The following is a 14,447-nucleotide window of genomic DNA, read 5'->3' on the forward strand; positions in this document are numbered from 1 at the left end:
AGTGAAGTGTCCCTCCACATTGTGTCTTTGCCGTCACCAGTCGCTCCGCAGATGAGAGACGCGCAGGTTTCTTTTACTGTCTTAAATCGTTATGAAAGTGATCTCTTTATTTTCTATCATGTTTTGGAGTAAGAAACTGCTTTCAGCGCATCCTCACAGCGCTCGCGAGCAGAGCACTGGTTTTGTCACGGGCACAATACTGACCTTTGAAGTGAGTAGGTCAAAGTTCACCTTAACTTATCTAAACTTCACGTATAATGAACATATGTTTAAGATATTGTCATTTTTAAATCTATATAAACGCAAGAGTGATTAAAAAAAAATAGCAACAGAATAAAATGTAATTTTAGATGCAGCTCATTAGTGAGTTGTGCTATTTTTAGAACCGTCTGCGGGCGACTCATGTGGGGCTTGGGGGCGACATGGCGCCCGCGGGCACAGGGTTGGTGACCCCTGGCTTAGAGTGTGCACCTTCATCCAGCATCTCTCCATCAGTTTGTTGTTTTTGTCATCTTTCACTTTGAGGTAACAATCCACGGCCCTGGAATATTCTCCAGTCGTCTCCCACTCACGAGCCTGCTCCAAAATGGCCTCCACTCCACTGAAACAAGAGCACATATCTAGAAATCTCATCCTCTTCTACTGCTGTGTTCATACACAATTCACAGTGTAACGTTTCTGGTCAACTGCCCGTCTCCATGGATCTCATTGCATGAAATACTCTCATCAAAGCAATGTCATGTCCAATGACAAACAGGTGGCAAAAAACCTACTTGTTGCCCTTCTGAGAGGCTTCCTGCTCATACTCCTCCTGAAGTTTGGACAGTTTGTTTGGGAGATACTCTTTACAGATCCTCATGGCATCACTCCACATCCCAGCCTCCTGTGAGCAGAGAGATCAGGTTTAGACTAGGACTACACCTGGACCAAAGTAGGACTAGACCAGGACTAGACCAGGACTAAACTAGGACCTTGTAGAATTACACAGTTAGATCTGGTCTCTGGGCTCGTAGTAGCGTCTCTGCTCTCTGGAAGTCCCCTCTGATCTTATCCAGGACTATACCAGGACTACACCAGGACTAAAGCAGGACTAAGCCAGGACTAAAGCAGGACTAAGCCAGGACTAAGCCAGGACTAAGCCAGGACTAAGCCAGGACTAAGCCAGGACTAAGCCAGGACTAAGCCAGGACTAAGCCAGGACTAAGCCAGGACTAAGCCAGGACTAAGCCAGGACTAAGCCAGGACTAAGCCAGGACTAAGCCAGGACTAAGCCAGGACTAAGCCAGGACTAAGCCAGGACTAAGCCAAGGTTTAGTCCTGGCGAAAACAGACCTTTACCAGGACTAGACCAAATCAGCACTAAAGCAGAACTAAAGCAGGACTATACCATGACTAGACCATGACTAGACCAGGACCAAACCAGGACCCTGTAGTACCTTATAGAACTGCACAGTGAGGTCCGGTCTCTGGGCTCGCAGCAGTAGTGTTTCTGCTCTCTGGAAGTCCCTCTTAGTGAAGCAGACTTTGGCTTGAGATTCTAAGACCTCATTCACACTGTCAGGCTCATGAGTCTCTGCCACCCTCTGAGCACTCGACCAGTCTTTGGTGTGAATGTACCTGGAACATAACACGATGCACTCAGACTCAAACATGAACATTATAATTATGTGGAATTTAGTTGGGTGCAATAATAGTTTAGGTTTAGTCCCAACTCATGCTCTTTTATGACTCTTGTCTTGGTCTAGTCTTGGTTCAGTCCTGGTCTAGCCTCTGTCCAATTCTAGCTGAGTCCTGGTTGAGTCCTGGTTGAGTCCTGGTTGAGTCCTGGTTGAGTCCTGGTTGAGTCCTGGTTGAGTCCTGGTTGAGTCCTGGTCCAGTCCTGGTCCAGTCCTGGTCCAGTCCTGGTCCAGTCCTGGTCCAGTCCTGGTTTAGCCCTGGTCTCATCCTGGTTCAGTCTGGTTCAGTCCTGTTTAAGTCCTGGTCCAGTCCTAGTTCAGTCTCTCTGGGTCAGACTTACATGAGCACAGCTTCTCTGGGTTTTCCTGCTTTTATAAATTCCGCTTCGGCTTCAGCAAACTTGCCCTGGACAAACACATAAAGTCAGGATAAGAAATACATTTATCTGATCCACATTGTTTTATGTTGTGTCCTTGAGCAAAACACCTTTTCTAATGTGACAAAAAAACACTTCCTTTAAAGCTGACCTATAATGCAAATGGTCTTTTTTTAGAGCTTTTAACCCTGTTATAGTTGTTTCTTCTCATTTACCCTCTGAAGTTGTATTTGGAGTGATTCATGCATGTTTTAAACTTTACTCTCATGTATTCAACATGAGAGTAAAGTAAACTCTGATTTACCCTGCTTTCACCACCACCATTACACACCCACTGCTGTGAACTTACTGTGATCTCCAGTTTTCTGTTAATCGATGATACACATCTCATTCGGTAGTGTCGCATAGTCATTTTAGTACCAATGAAAAATATATGCTAGTGTGATGTGCAGCTATCCATAGGAGGGGCCGACATTATGCGGAGATTTGCTGTTGTTGCTTGTTAACTTTACCAAGTTGTTTTAGATCAATATTATGATTTAAAATGTCTAAATAAATATAATAATCCATGGGTGTCATAGATTATAACTATATAGCAGAGACAAGCACAGTAAGTCTGCTTTAATTTTGTATGTTATTTGGTCAAAAGTCTGACCTGACTTCATTCAGTGAGCCCCTGTTTGTGAGTGGTGAAACAGCCACTTCTCTCCATAAAACTGCCCCAGGGCAGCTGTGGCACAGGGGTACAGCCATAAGGTGTCAGTACCTCATCCTCCAGGTAGAGGGCGGTCTTCAGATGCACCTCAGGGATCTTGTCTTTGGCGGCAAGATTGGCCAGTTCAAAAGCAAAATCGAATCTCCTGAAACAAACAGAGAACAAACACCAGCAGTGTATAGTAATTTATACAGATCATACAGGATTACAAAGGACCATAAAGCACTAATGAAGGACTGACATTTGCATAAAAATTCAACATTGGTTGCTTTTTACGGCAAAATAAACTACATCTAATATGCCATTGCATGTACCATTTTCCTTCTGTTCTTTAACTGTGCGGTGCAACACTGGAATTTTCCCACTGTAGGACTAATAAAGGCATATCTTATCTTATCTTATCAGTTTCCTTTAGTTTTTACAGGTTTATATTAAAACTCCTATGGTACGCAAAAGTGACTCTTGTGACTCTTGTGACTCTTGTGAGCTTTAAGTCATGTTAGAATGTTATTACCTCCTCAAAAACAGACCTGGAGTTGTGTTTTTTTTCATTCACACATGTTTGAGTAGCACTTTATTATTAGTCTGTCTGTGTCTCGAAAGTGCTTTGTTCCATGTTGTGATGTCACTAAATGTTAGTTTCCAAGTTAACAGCTCCTTTTACCTTTTGTTCAATACAGATTGGAAATTCCAGGGATGAAATAATACAAACAATGATTCTAGTGAAGGTGTGTGGAGTTTAAAAACTCAGTGGAGCACTTTCCTCCTTGTGATGTCATGTGGGTTTCTGTTTGAGAGAAGAACTCCCAAATATGCAGGACAGCAAAACAAAACTCTGGGTATGTCTTTGATGAGGAAACAATAATATAACTTAAATTAGAAAAATGGCATGATATGGGTCCTTTAAGTTAAATATGAGCCAAACGTTTGCGAAAACACAACATTTAACCGTTAATAAACCTAAACAAACAGATCAATGTACAGAAACATGCAGGCTAACTGACTTTAGTGTGATATTTAATGTGTTTGGTGAGTATGGGAGGTACAATATTTTGATCTATCTACCATTTTAATTGTTTCTGGTGAGTTAAATAATCAGGCAAAAGGACTAGCCTGAATGACACAAACTGGGTAACAGATTTAAACTGGGGAATGACGAACCATAAGGTCCATACAGAATATAAAGGATCATAAAGGAGTTTTAAAGGGGTGTGTCTCACAGGTTGTTGCAGGCTGACTCGATGGCATACTCCAGCAGACTGAAGCGAGACAGTAGTTTGACAGCAGCCTCTCCTCCCAGACTCTCTGCCCACAGATACGTCACCTGCTTCTGTATGTTAGCGCCGCCCTGACTCTTCGCAATCTGCAATGACACAAAATAAAGCTTGCGAAACCACAGCTGTGTGTCAATGTGAGGACGGTCACAATGGCAGCTCCAAGAGGACGTCTGTAGCACTGTCTCTGTGTTTGTCAATGGGAAAGCTGGTCAGACTTGACTGAGCTCATGTAGCACATTGAAAAAAAATGAATAGGCTTGTATTAACCATCTGTGCAGGCTGACTGCAGCAAACACAAACACTTCAGAAGTTAGTGCATTTGTGAGGTCAGACTCATACTCATTTTTCTTAAAAATAGTATTTTATATATATATATATATATATATATATATATATATATATATATATATATATATATATATATAATCATTATATTTAAGATTTTACTAAAATCTTACCCAGTCTTTTCTAGTTTTGTAATTTTGGTGAAGATTATGATTTTACTTCCTGGTTGGACACAGGCAGGAGACATATATAGAGATATCTTACGCAGCAACATCATGTTAACAAGGGCCAAAACATTTCTGAATGACACAATGGTTATGATTTCACAAATACACATAAATGGCACCTTTATTTTGTTAAATCAATGTGAAATCTATCAGAAATGCCTTTCCTATGTGTAAACTGTCTCTACATTTATCACTATCTCTCCAAGCCAAATCAGAATTAACAATATATATGAATCTGTCAAACGCACTTTAATTTCAAACCAGATTGATATTCTTTCTGAATATGGGCTCCTTCAAACGAAGCATACATGCCCCAGCAGTGTCCTAACCCTTAATACATATTTACAGTACTGTTTTGAATCATTACTTTTTCCCTCTGCTATGCCCACGGAGAGGGCAAGTGTAATAAAGTGTAATAAACCCTCAGACTTATATAGCTACAAACAGGTTATATAGACAGGTATATGCAGGTACTGACCCGATGAGCCTCCTCCCACATGCTCTTGACTCTGTACATGTTGATTGCTGCCTTGCATTCTCCAGCCTCCATGAAATGATACTCAGCCTCTGAGAACCGAGACTCTAACTCCAACTCCTATAAACACATGTGTACAATGTTTAGTTCTGGTTTATACCTGCTTAAGCTTTGGTTTTGCCCTGGTCTATTCTCAGTTTAGTCCATATTTAGTTATGGTTTAGACCTCGTTTAGTCCCAGTGTAAATCCTGTTTTAGTCCTGTTTTACCCTGGTTTAGTCCTTGTTTAGTCTCAGTTTAGTCTCAGTTTAGTCCAGTTATAGACCTGCTTTAGTCCTGGTTTACTCCATATTTAGACCCGGTTTAGTCTCTGTTACCTTGGCAAGGTGCAGGTGGGTCTCGCTCAGCAGGTCTGGGTGGTGCTTGGCCACGAGTCTGATGACATCGTCGAACATTCGGTTCTTCTTGTACATCGTGATGGCCAAATCCGGCTGCTTCACTGTCGAATACAAGCTAGAGGCACAAGACGCCATTTTGAAATACATCAGAAACTAACAGAAGGAAATAGACCTGGTTTAAACACACTTTAGTCCCCAGTTAACCCTGCTTTAGTCCTTCTTAAAGCTGGTATCTAGTTTTCAAGCAGTGAGAGGAGGAAGCATTTAAATCTAGAAAACTTGATCCTAGTTCTCACAGTCCACAAACCCTTTAGCACATTACTATTATTATTCACATGCAAGGACTAAATTTACCCTGGGTCTAAACCGGGACTGAACTGGGACAGCAGGACTAAACAAGGACTAGACCAGTGCAAAACATGCCTAAACCAGGACTTACACTGTGAATAAACCATCACTAGGTTTTAGAACAGTTTTTAAAGACTGAAAAGTGAAGTGAGGTGTATGATCCCTTGCCTTCAGCTTGCAGCCTAAAGCATCATATAGTGACTCAAATGGCTATTACTGTTTCAAAATTAGATCAATGATAAGTGTGTTCAAAGTTCTGCTTCTGCAGGACACTTTATGAAGGAAAATCAGATTTGACTAATCTATGAGAAACACGTTTAGTACTTCAGCTTTATTGTTCCTTCTTCCTTGTTCAGAGCTGGTTTATCCTTAGAATTCTGGTTTAGTCCATGACCCAGTCTATTTTCAGCCTGGGACACAAGGATTTGCCAATGCCTCAGTGATGACAGACACTGTGGCATACTTCATATTGATCAAGGGGCCTCTGTTTCGACAGTCTGTCCCAGGGCAGCTGTGGCTACAGATGTATCTTACCATCACCAGGTGGGGAGTGATGCCTGAAACACACTGCAAGCATTATGGAGTGGAAAGGAGAGGGAGGTGCCCTGTGCTGAAAGATGCCAGGCTTATTTCACTTGTGCTCCTGGTTTAGCAGATTGGAGTGCTCAGACCCATGAGCCGCATAGCCGTGCGTGCTGGGTCGCAGCCGAGACCACTCCTCAACCCAAATGCTCCAAGTGTATTTTTCTCGCTTGAGGCTTGGGCAGTGAATGCATTTATTGATGCTTCCTGAGGACTAGATTCACAAAAGATGCCCACCATGCATTAAACATCAGGGGGAAGACTGGCTCGGATTGACAGTGATTGTAGACTTTTTTTCCTTTTTCTTTTTTTCAGTCTGACCCGACCAGCCTAGAGGCAGTGAAGGTAAACATATTCAGCAATTTTTTTGCCTGGGTCGATCTGTTCTTTTGGCTATACTTTGCTCTAGACTTCACCGAAGAGAAACACAGAGACCGCAGCTGCTCCTCTGCACTCTGTGTGTGTGTGGTCACTCTGCACTCTCTGTCCGTATGTGATCACTCTGCACTCTCTGTCCGTATGTGATCACTCTGCACTCTCTGTCCGTATGTGATCACTCTGCACTCTCTGTCCGTATGTGATCACTCTGCACTCTCTGTCCGTGTGTGATCACTCTGCACTCGCTGTCTGTGTGTGATCACTCTGCACTCGCTGTCTGTGTGTGATCACTCTGCACTCGCTGTCTGTGTGCAGTCAGTCTGCTTTCTGTCTGTGTGCCGTCACTCTGCACTCTCTGTGTGCAATCACTCTGCACTCTCTGTCTGTGTGCGACCACTCTGCACTCTCTGTCTGTGTGCGAGCACTCTGCACTCTCTGTCTGTGTGCGAGCACTCTGCACTCACTGTCTGTGTGCGATCACTCTGACTTCGCTGTTTGTGTGTGGTCACTCTGCTCTCCAGGAGGCAACACAGCCACTGAAGGCTCGGCTCTTGTTTGCTCGCACACTGCGTTTCGGGTGTCAGTGAATAATTACCACAGTGTAGCACTTTGTGAAGCTTGTAAAACTACAAGTGTAAACCTCCCTAAGACTGCACCTGTTCCAGATGCTTGTGCTAAGGTCCAGCAAGAATCCAATGGATTTTGTCTGGAGGCAATATGTGGCACCTTCCTCCAGGCTCAGACTGCACGCGGTGCAGCTTCGGCCCGGTGGCCGCTAGTATTCCGTATAGTAAAAAATATGAGAGGAGTTCCATATAGTAAAACATATGTTAGGAGTTCAGACGGCACTCCATGCAGTCTGGTGGTGCATGCGGAGGTACCGTGGAGGCATTCTAGTATTGGTAGTATTAGTCCTGCTCCACTGAGTTATTTAAAGCAATATTAGTGTTTTCCTGTGTTACCGTTCAGCCTCTTTAAACTTGTTGTCTCTCTCCAGCTCCTGAGCTCTAGTGACGTACAATGCCCGGACCTCCTCTTCAGTCATACACTTCACCGCCAACTGTATCAGAAAGCAGAGGCACAGAACAGGCACATCTATTACAAATGCATCACTTTTTTATACCCAACATTGGGCCTAAAAAAGACTATTGTTTATTGTTCACATAGACTATTGTTTAACTACTTGGTCTCTTTCCTGCCTCTATAAAACCTCTAGAAAAGAGGCCTAAAAATACTTGATAAAAAAACTATTTCCCACTGTCACATTCTGAAAAGCATAGAATATTGGACTTTAACAACATGGTCAACCTTAAAAGAGCGTGCCAAATTTATAAACTCTCTCACAACACCACCATTAAAGGAGTACATTAAGTATACAGACAATTTAGCAAGGACCACATGAGCCATCACCAGAGGTGACCTGTGACCCCCCACAGATGGACCACCTTTGGTCAGAATGTATCTGTCTAAGGTGGAAAACTGTAGTAATCTCCCATGTACAGTTCTTTTAAAGCACAAAAAACTGGTTATAGTCAAATGTGCATCAACTACAGAGGCAATGTGATTTTACCTTTTTGTAGAGACATATTTGCATGTATGGATGTAAAATGTGAGTGTCTTGAATGGGCCAAACTGACTGAAATAATGGGGACTGTGCAATGAATGTAATGTGCAATATTTTAGATGGTGCAATAATGGGAACTGTGCAATGAGAGTATTGTGCAATGAGTGTAATGTGCAAGGAGTGTAATGTGCAAGGAGTGTAATGTGCAATATTTTGGATGGTGCAATAATGGGAACTGTGCAATGACTATAATGTGCAATTGAGGGAATTGTGCAATGAGTGGAATGTGCAATATTTTGGATGGTGCAGTATAATAGGAACTGTCCAATGAGTGGAATGTGTAATTCTGGTGTGTTTAAATTCATGTTGTAGGTCTGTTCATTAGCATGCATTGTCATGCCAAACCTTTTTAACAGTAAGAGTTTATTTTTCAGTGCACTTTGTAAAGCATCTTTGAGTTTGTTGACATGCCCTATATAAAACTGATATATTATTTTTAGTAGTAGTGGTAAAACAACCTTGTGCGCATCTTCCCAGCGCCCAGCAGCTGTGAACATGTCGATGGCGTCTTTAATGTGTCCTCCTTTCACATATAATTGCTCTGCCACCTGCAGGACAAAAACATTGTACATTTATCTGGAGGGCCCTATTTCATTTTACACACAATCAAAATGATCCTCTAAACACTAGAGGGAAATAGGAGGATGGAAGGGCATCTGACACACAGGGATACAGGAGGATGAGAGGGCAGCTGAGACATAAGGATATTACAGCAGGAGGTTGGGAGAACATCTGACATATCTGAATATATAATTTTGTATTCTAAACTCCGAAACTCACCTCTTTCCTGCTGTAATCCCTGTTCTCATCCTTATTGTTTAGTTTTGTGCCTTTTCTGCAGATTTTCCTCCTCCAATCTTATCTAAATGAAACTCCCACACATGGACAGAAGGAATGCAGGGCTATTTTGGGACAGGTTTGACTCCTCAGCAATAGTTTTTATCACCACTAAAACTGTGTGTGAAGTTAGAAATTAGATAATACAAAGTCTGCAAAATCATGAGTGAACTGAAAAAACAAAAAAAAATCTAAGGCTTAAGTCTTGGTTGAGCCATGGTTTAGACCAGTGGTTCTTAACCTGGGTTCGATCGAACCCTAGGGGTTCGGTGAGTCAGTCTCAGGGGTTCGGCGGAGGTCAAGACACGCACCCGACTCATATGATTCGCAGACTTCGAGCGTCTCCAGATTCTGGCCGTGTCCCAGTTCGACAAATACACCCTTTGATGTGCCTATCGAAGTACCTGCCCGACTTAAATGAGCTGTTTGAATGGCATAAAAACATAAAACGACATAAAAACGAAGAAAAGGAACAGACTTCGCTGTGAAAATGACATGAGAGTGGCCAAGGTGAAGCCACGCGTTTCTGACCTGGTCTCTCAAAGGCAACAGCAGAAGTCACACTGATTTGCAGTAAATATTCATTATTATTCTAGCGTGATGGAAATTAGATGAGGGGTGTGTGTTAAAATGTTAAAATAATAAATAGCATAAATACAATAAGTTCATTATTGAAATACATAAGGTTAAAAATTAAAATCATTTCAGTGTGGTAGTATTAAAAAAGGTCATGTCTTTGTGAAAAGGTATGTATGTAATTTGTTTCAATTTCATGCATTGTATTGGTTTTATTCTTTGAACACAGTGATGTTAATGCATGATTCATTTTGTGCACCAGTAAAACATACATATGTCTTGAATTTGAGAAAAAAAATAAATAAATAAATAAATAAATAAATAAATAAATAAATTATATATATATATATATATATATATATATATATATATATATATATATATATATATATATATATATATATATATATATATATATATATATATATATATATATATATATATATATATATAAATTATTGTTGTTTTTGTTTTTTTCAATAAACAAGGGTTCAGTGAATGTGCATATGAAACTGGTGGGGTTCAGTACCTCCAACGAGGTTAAGAACCACTGGTTTAGACCCATAGTTAGTCCAAGTTGTTAGTTTAGATCTGGTCTTAGGTCCATAGGTTCATCCACAGTAAAGTTCTGGTCCAGTGCTTCTTTCTCTCACCTCGTACTCGTGTACTGAGGCGTAGTACTGGCCAATCTTCACGTAGTATTTCGCCGCCGCAGAATCATCCTGCATCTCCAGAATATGAACCGCCTTCTTCCACTGACGAGCGGCAACGGCGGCCTCTATGGCTTTAATAGAGCAACTACAAAGAGAGACGCCCATTAAGGGTCAGACAGCAGACAATTTAGAGGAGAGGATCAGATGGAGTAAAGGATTCAGGGGAAAGAATCAGATGCAACAGAGAATGCAAAGGAGAGGGTCAGATAAAGCAGAGGATGCAGAGGAGAGGGTCAGATGGAGATAGGATTCAGAGGAGAGGAGAGGATGGAGAGAGGATGCAGAGTAGAGGATGGAGCAGAGGATTCAGAGGAGAGGAGAGGATGGAGAGAGGATGCAGAGGAGAGGAGTGTATGGAGCAGAGGATGTGATACTGACCCAGCCTCGATAAAGTGGTTTATTGCTGCATCCATTTGTTTCTGTTGGACCAGGTGATCTCCCCAGGACTCCTCCAGTCGCACCACCTCAGAGGGAAAGGAACCGCGAGCCAACTCCACAGCTACAGGAACGCACATAAAAACACAGACATCAGGCATGTGTGCTAAAGAGAGTAACTAGCCACCCCGATCAGAGTGACTGATCGGGGCTATTTTTAGACAACTGGAGACTAGAGATTAAAAACAGTTTTTAGACAACTGGAGTAATTTTAAGAGGGAAAGTTTATGATCTGAAAATAGGTAACAAAATCCACTTTTGAAAGTGGTAGGCGCCCAGTTTGTAGTTACATTACAATGAGTGAGTCCCTTCACTGGCTTCTGTTGAGTTTAGAAATGAATTCTCCTCCTGACATATAAAGTCATAAAGGGCATGGCCCATCGTGTCTGCCAGATGCTATAGTACCATATCATCCAAACAGAGCACTCCGCTCTCAAAATGCTGGACTATAGGTGGTTCTTAAAGTGTCTAAAAGCGCAGTAGGAGGGAGAACTTTCACTTACCAAGCTTCTGTGTTATGGAATCAGCTCCTGCCCATGTTAAAGAGGCCACCACAGTCTCTACATTTAATACCAGGCTTAAAACGTTCCTCTTTGCAGAGTTTATGTCTGCTCTTAACTGGCCTGGCCATAAGCTCATTCAGTTTTAGTTAAGCTGCGTTAGGAGCTTTGCTGGAGGAAGTATGGAAACCAGAGCACAATCCTGTTTTCACTCATACTTTCCCTGTCAACAACATTCACTATTCCTTTCACCTGTAGTTTGTTCATTGCTATTCACATGTTACTCACACCGTTTTGTGGAGTGCAACTGTTTCAGATGCCTGACCTAAGATGCCTCTCTTCTACCCTGATTCTGTTCCATGGACCCGGATCCTCCCTTCCTTCACTTGGCTGGATGACCCCCCACTCTGCCCTGGATAAGTCTCCGTTTGTCTGTAGCTGAGTGGGCTCTGGCCCTACAGACTTGAGCTCTATCTGTAAATTGATGCACATTAGTCCTGGACACATCTGCAGCTGTCCGTCCATGGGAGTGGATCTCTCTGTCACTGTGGGTCTTCTCTCTTTTTCCCATTGTTTTTTTTTTAGTCTTTCCTTGTAGAGAAGGAGGGTCTAAGGACAGGGAATGTTCTGGGACAGTTATCCATTTGCTTGTTCTCTGTTGATTAATTTGCTTGTCTGTTTCTGTTTCATTGTTGATTTTCTAACTTTCTGTTGGTCAAATCAATTCTCTTGTTCAGCCCTAAGAGGCAACTACTGTTGTGATTTTGGGCTTTACAAAAATAAATTGAATTGAACCTTTTCGGAAAGCTCCTCCTTTGACGTAGCACTCCAGCGCCCTCTGGTGGTTCCTGATCCGTTCGTACAGATCTCCCGCCTGATCAGAACACACCACAATTACATTACAAAAGGGTAAAGCAGAGAATCATAATTTTTACTAAAATGCCATATGGTTTTAGTAAACATTCTGTCCCCTAAGAATCACAGTCGGCTATCTGGCGTTATTCATTTATTCTTGTTCCTGAATATCTGTTTATTTTATCAAAGTATTGAAGGGATGGGTGCATTTTTTTTATTTATATGAGCAAAAGTTCCCCCTTCCATTGTGATCTATCATGGTCCAAACTAAGGCTGTGTATTGCCAAATACTTAACGATACGACACAAATCCCAAAACTTGGGTCCTGATATGATACTAGAGATATATTGGTTGGCCAATATTTGGGATTTTTTGTGTATCGGCTATCAGCCTTAAATCTCAAACATAGGTTGATATTTTCTTTTGGTCAATTTGTTGCCTAGAACACATACACATGGCTTTATATTAACACATATGAAGAGATAGTTGCACTAAATGTGATACACTGCTCTCTTAATATCTGTGGTACAAAGGGCTTGAGGGAAGTTTGTAGTAAATTTAAATTACATAATTTGATGAAAATAATGAAAAACGGTCCTATATATCGGCCCTAAAAGTATCAAGCAGAGCTTATAGGCCATCGGTTTCTCTGGATTCTAAAAATTGGAATTGGCATTGGCCATGAAAATACCCATATTGGTTGATTTCTATATGTATGTCCTAATGCATGCATATCCCTTAAAACTGGTGTTAAATTTGATTATGTAGATTAACTAACTGCATTGAAATGTCATGTTCACAATGCCCTTAAACCAGATGACATTTGTCATTTGAATAAGTCACATACATGGGCGTATGTTACCTAGCAACCATGATCTTAACAAGGCCCAAAACTTGTATAAATTACACAATAGTTATAAACTGACAAATAATAATAAATCACAACACCTTTATTTTGTTAAATCAACATTTAAGCCCAAATGTGTAAATTGTCCTTGAATTTTGTATGGAGTTCTACATTTCTCCATAAACTGGCACACACTGATGTAAAATTATGATGAATATTTATGGCAAATACTATCCCACCAAACCAAGTACTAATTAGAAAATGATAATAACCTGTCAAATGCTCTTTAAATCATATAATGAGATCATGTAGATAAGTCTGTTATCTCTGTATCGCTACGCATATGGCCAAGAAGTCCCAATATATCGCTGTATCAATATTTTGAGTACAGCCCTGGTAAAAAACCTCAAACATCTCAGAACTACGCAGAACGCAGGCAGAGCCATACAATTCTAAAGGGATCATTTATAAATAGTTCTTTTTAGTTTTTATTTCCTGTACCCGTTAATCTTGCCTAGTTTTTTCAAGTTTTTAAATTTTGGTTTATAGTTTATACTTTTACCTCCTGGTTGGACACAAGCAGCAGATATGACACATGTAGAAGTAATTCCATAACTGTTACCTAGCAACTATAATGTAAACAAGAGCCAAAACTTAAATTGCACAAAGGTTATGATTAGACCAATAAAAATAAATGACAACACCGTTGTCAGAAAAATGTCTTTCTTGTGCGTAAATTGTCTCTGCATTTTGAATGGGATTGATGAGAGTGGAAAGCAGAGGGATTCTGTCTCAAAACTCACAGCGACTTCCTGTATTTTTGTACTTTTATTTTCAACTTTTCTTCACAAGCTGCCACTTAATTGATGTGGAGCTATGATAAATATTTACCACAGGTCCTATCCTATCATAACTAAGTCAGAATTAGAAAAAAATTTACTAACTAATTAACTAAACTAACTAAACTATATGCTCTTTAAATATAGTGGTATTTCCTGTACCCGTTCGTAAAAGTCGGCCTTGATGAGGCTGCTGGTGATGCGGTTCACCATCTCTGTGTTGTTGATAAATTCGGCTCGACTGAGGGCAACTCTGGCAGCTTTGGCTGGGAGTCCTGCTCTGAGGTAAAGGTTCACAGCTGCTGAGAAGTCCCCTTCTGCCTCCTTCACCTGGACATGCAAAAAGCAAATAGTATTCAGTAAGAGTTTAATATTATTCAGTAAGAGTTTTAGATAGATTTGAATGTATAGCACAGAGTTTGCATCCTTTAAGTGTGAAAAAGTGCTATAAAAATGTGACCATTTACCATTTTAAATAGGCCA

The 14,447-nt window shown here is 41.0% G+C and overlaps 1 protein-coding gene across 1 annotated transcript in view; it reads right to left on the reverse strand.

The window, feature by feature from the left end:
- Positions 1–14,447, reverse strand: part of ift172 (intraflagellar transport 172) — a 37,274-nt gene that overhangs the window by 12,587 nt on the left and 10,240 nt on the right. Inside the window, exons 14-27 of the mRNA XM_033991098.2 lie at positions 14,127–14,294; positions 12,219–12,297; positions 10,867–10,987; positions 10,429–10,573; positions 8,821–8,910; positions 7,701–7,798; positions 5,410–5,545; positions 5,036–5,152; positions 3,989–4,131; positions 2,820–2,913; positions 2,018–2,082; positions 1,437–1,617; positions 774–883; positions 472–601 (exon numbers count right to left, since the gene is read on the reverse strand). Of these exons, the coding sequence (XP_033846989.2) occupies positions 472–601; positions 774–883; positions 1,437–1,617; positions 2,018–2,082; positions 2,820–2,913; positions 3,989–4,131; positions 5,036–5,152; positions 5,410–5,545; positions 7,701–7,798; positions 8,821–8,910; positions 10,429–10,573; positions 10,867–10,987; positions 12,219–12,297; positions 14,127–14,294 (1,677 nt within the window). The remainder of the gene's footprint in view (positions 1–471; positions 602–773; positions 884–1,436; positions 1,618–2,017; positions 2,083–2,819; positions 2,914–3,988; positions 4,132–5,035; positions 5,153–5,409; positions 5,546–7,700; positions 7,799–8,820; positions 8,911–10,428; positions 10,574–10,866; positions 10,988–12,218; positions 12,298–14,126; positions 14,295–14,447) is intronic.

This window comes from Periophthalmus magnuspinnatus, chromosome 24, assembly GCF_009829125.3.
Source record: "Periophthalmus magnuspinnatus isolate fPerMag1 chromosome 24, fPerMag1.2.pri, whole genome shotgun sequence".
Lineage (NCBI taxonomy): Eukaryota > Metazoa > Chordata > Actinopteri > Gobiiformes > Gobiidae > Periophthalmus > Periophthalmus magnuspinnatus.